This window comes from Penaeus vannamei, chromosome 21 (assembly GCF_042767895.1).
Source record: "Penaeus vannamei isolate JL-2024 chromosome 21, ASM4276789v1, whole genome shotgun sequence".
In the NCBI taxonomy this organism is placed as follows: Eukaryota; Metazoa; Arthropoda; class Malacostraca; order Decapoda; family Penaeidae; genus Penaeus; species Penaeus vannamei.
Genome location: NC_091569.1, coordinates 16,683,724 through 16,686,223, shown reverse-complemented (window position 1 = coordinate 16,686,223; position 2,500 = coordinate 16,683,724). Strand labels below are relative to the sequence as shown.

The following is a 2,500-nucleotide window of genomic DNA, read 5'->3' as shown; positions in this document are numbered from 1 at the left end:
GTTTTGCTTTCTGCCATTTGGCTCGATTGGCGTCGTTAATCCGAGCGCCGCTCTGGCCGGCGACGCCGTTTTTACGCCCGTCCGACGTGAAGTTGGGCCGCGTCCCGAGCAGCCGGAGGGACCGGCGCGGCCACTGCAGGTCTGGAGTGAGTCCGGACTTGCCGCCAAAGAAGCAGGAGTAACACCTTGAAGGTCAGGTTACCGGGGTTATGCAAGGTCACTGGAGGGCCGGTGTTGCCATGTAGACCTGGACAAGTTAACTTTGCATGCGCGGCTGGACTGCCTCGAGACAAGAGTCGGCGGTGTTGTGTTGCCGGTTATCAACATCCTGATGGACACGACAAGAAGTCTGGCGCTGCCAAATAATCTGCGGCTGAGCACGGGTTGTGAAGGCTTGGATTATGGCCATTTGCCCGCTCGTTTATCGCCGCCGTAACTCCTGGCGATTCTTCTGGCGGGAACCTGAACGCGCGTTGGCGCTCGCTCGCCTCCCAGCCCGCGCCCGCCGGCCGTCTGCCTCCTCGTCCTTTCTCGAGGGCTCCGCATATCCTGCTGTTGGCGTCAAAGACAAAGTCGAATGCTTGTATTCGACCCGGACATAATCCTTGTAAATGGCCGACAGGGAAAAATGGCGCCAGCCGGAGAAATGGTCGCGGCAAATGGGAGCGCGTGCTAATAAAACCCGGCCGGCCTTTGTGGCCGCCCCGACACGACTTATTTAGGGCCTTTGTGAGCGTGCGCGCGCATTATCATTACTAATTCTTAGTTGGGGTTAGACAGCACGGAATCCCCGCCGGAGACGGTATTGTCGGGCCTGCGGAGGAGGTGCGGGGCAGGGCCTGGGGGGGGGGGGCATATTCTCACTGTACACATCGTGGGTTGGACGTCGAGGCACAAAAAGTGGGTCATCCCGCGGCCGGGCTGAAGGTGTCGTCGGGGCGGGCGGCGAGCGAGGCACTGGGGGTGCTGTGGCCAGGCGGTGGGCGGGTTGTGGCAGATGAGGCTGTTGCTGACACCCGGATGCGCCCGAAGGAGACAGACGAACGAGCGAGGAACAAGATCGTTGACGATAAGCCGATTCACAAAAGCAAAAGACCGTAATATATAGGATTTTTTTCTTCGTAAGTCCTTCTAAACTGAAAGTAATAGATGTCTCCAAGTGATATTTTTAACCCGACGAATTTCAGACGAAGGCGAGGGAAGCGCGAGGGCGGCCGAGCGGAGCAAGGAAGAAGCAAATGCGATGGAGGAAAATGCTGGTGTGGGCGAGGTGGATCCGAAGGAGGAGGGCGAGCGGGATGAGTACGCCCTGCGTGGGTGGCGATCGGGATGCGGGCGGGAAGAAGGGACGGCTAGGGTGTGGGCGTGAGAGACGGGCGGGGTTGTGGGCGTGAGAAGAAAGCAGTGCGGGAGATCACCGCCTGGCAAGGACCCGTTAAGCCGTCGTGGGCGTCGGTCTGCACGTAGCGGCCTGCCCCTCCCCGTTCCCTCCCGTACCTGAAGCCGCGCTGCACGGAGGAGAAAAATCTGATCGATTACTCATCTGGAGCACATTGCTTCACGCTGCAGGGCGCCCACTTCGACGGCGAGAGCGACGAGCCCGACGGAGGCGCGGGCGGTGCTGGCAAGGGGCGGGAGAGCTCGAAGAGGGAAAGCAACGGCGCAGGAACGAGAGAGAACTTACAGAAACAACGTCAGATGACCAAAGAAAGCGAGACAAGCTGGTAGGCAAAAAGAAACAGACAGTTAGACAGTCATTCAGTCGGGCCGATAGACAAATAGACAATGAGCCAAGAGACGAAAGAAAGTGTTAAGTAAGAATGAATCACATTGCAGAACGAAATGGTTACCGATTCATCCTTTCATCTAGACGTAATCCAAAGGAGAAAAAATGAGGTCGACCGGGTCAGTAATTCAATAAAAAAAGAAAAAAAAAGAATGAGAAAGAGAAAGAGAAAAACAGAGAAAGGAGAGGAGGGGGAGGGAGAGAGGGAGAGGGAGAGAGAGAGACAGAGAGACAAACAGAGAGGAGAAGGAGAGGGGAGAGAGAGAGAGAGAGAGAGAGAGAGAGAGAGAGAGAGAGAGAGAGAGAGAGAGAGAGAGAGAGAGAGAGAGAGAGAGAGAGAAAGAGAGAGAGAGAGAGAGAGAAAGAGAGAGAGAGAGAGAGAGACAGAGAGAGAAACACACACACACACAAACACACACACACAAGACGAAAAAAAAAGTTTCCACTCCTCTCCCTATCTTTCCACCAGTCAACCCTCTCAAACAACCCAAGAGCACCAACCTGCACTCGGCTCTCTGGAAGATTAATCTTGAGAGCGACTTCCTCCCGCATGAAGATGTCAGGGTAGCGGGTCTTGGCGAAGAGCGACTCCAGGACGTCGAGCTGAGCCCTGGTGAAGGTGGTCCTCTCCCGCCGCTGCTTCCTCGGGTTGGTGGCTGTGGTGGGGAGCGGAAAGGGCGGGTTAGTGGGCGCGGGTCGTGACCTGGGGAGACT

At 56.6% G+C, this 2,500-nt stretch overlaps 1 protein-coding gene across 2 annotated transcripts in view; it reads right to left on the bottom strand.

Moving 5' to 3' along the window:
- Nucleotides 1-2,500, bottom strand: part of LOC113817243 (homeobox protein OTX2-like) — a 107,360-nt gene that overhangs the window by 10,949 nt on the left and 93,911 nt on the right. For both annotated transcript variants that reach the window (XM_070135988.1, XM_070135989.1), the window contains one exon: nt 2,288-2,442. In XM_070135988.1, the coding sequence (XP_069992089.1) occupies nt 2,288-2,442 (155 nt within the window). The remainder of the gene's footprint in view (nt 1-2,287; nt 2,443-2,500) is intronic.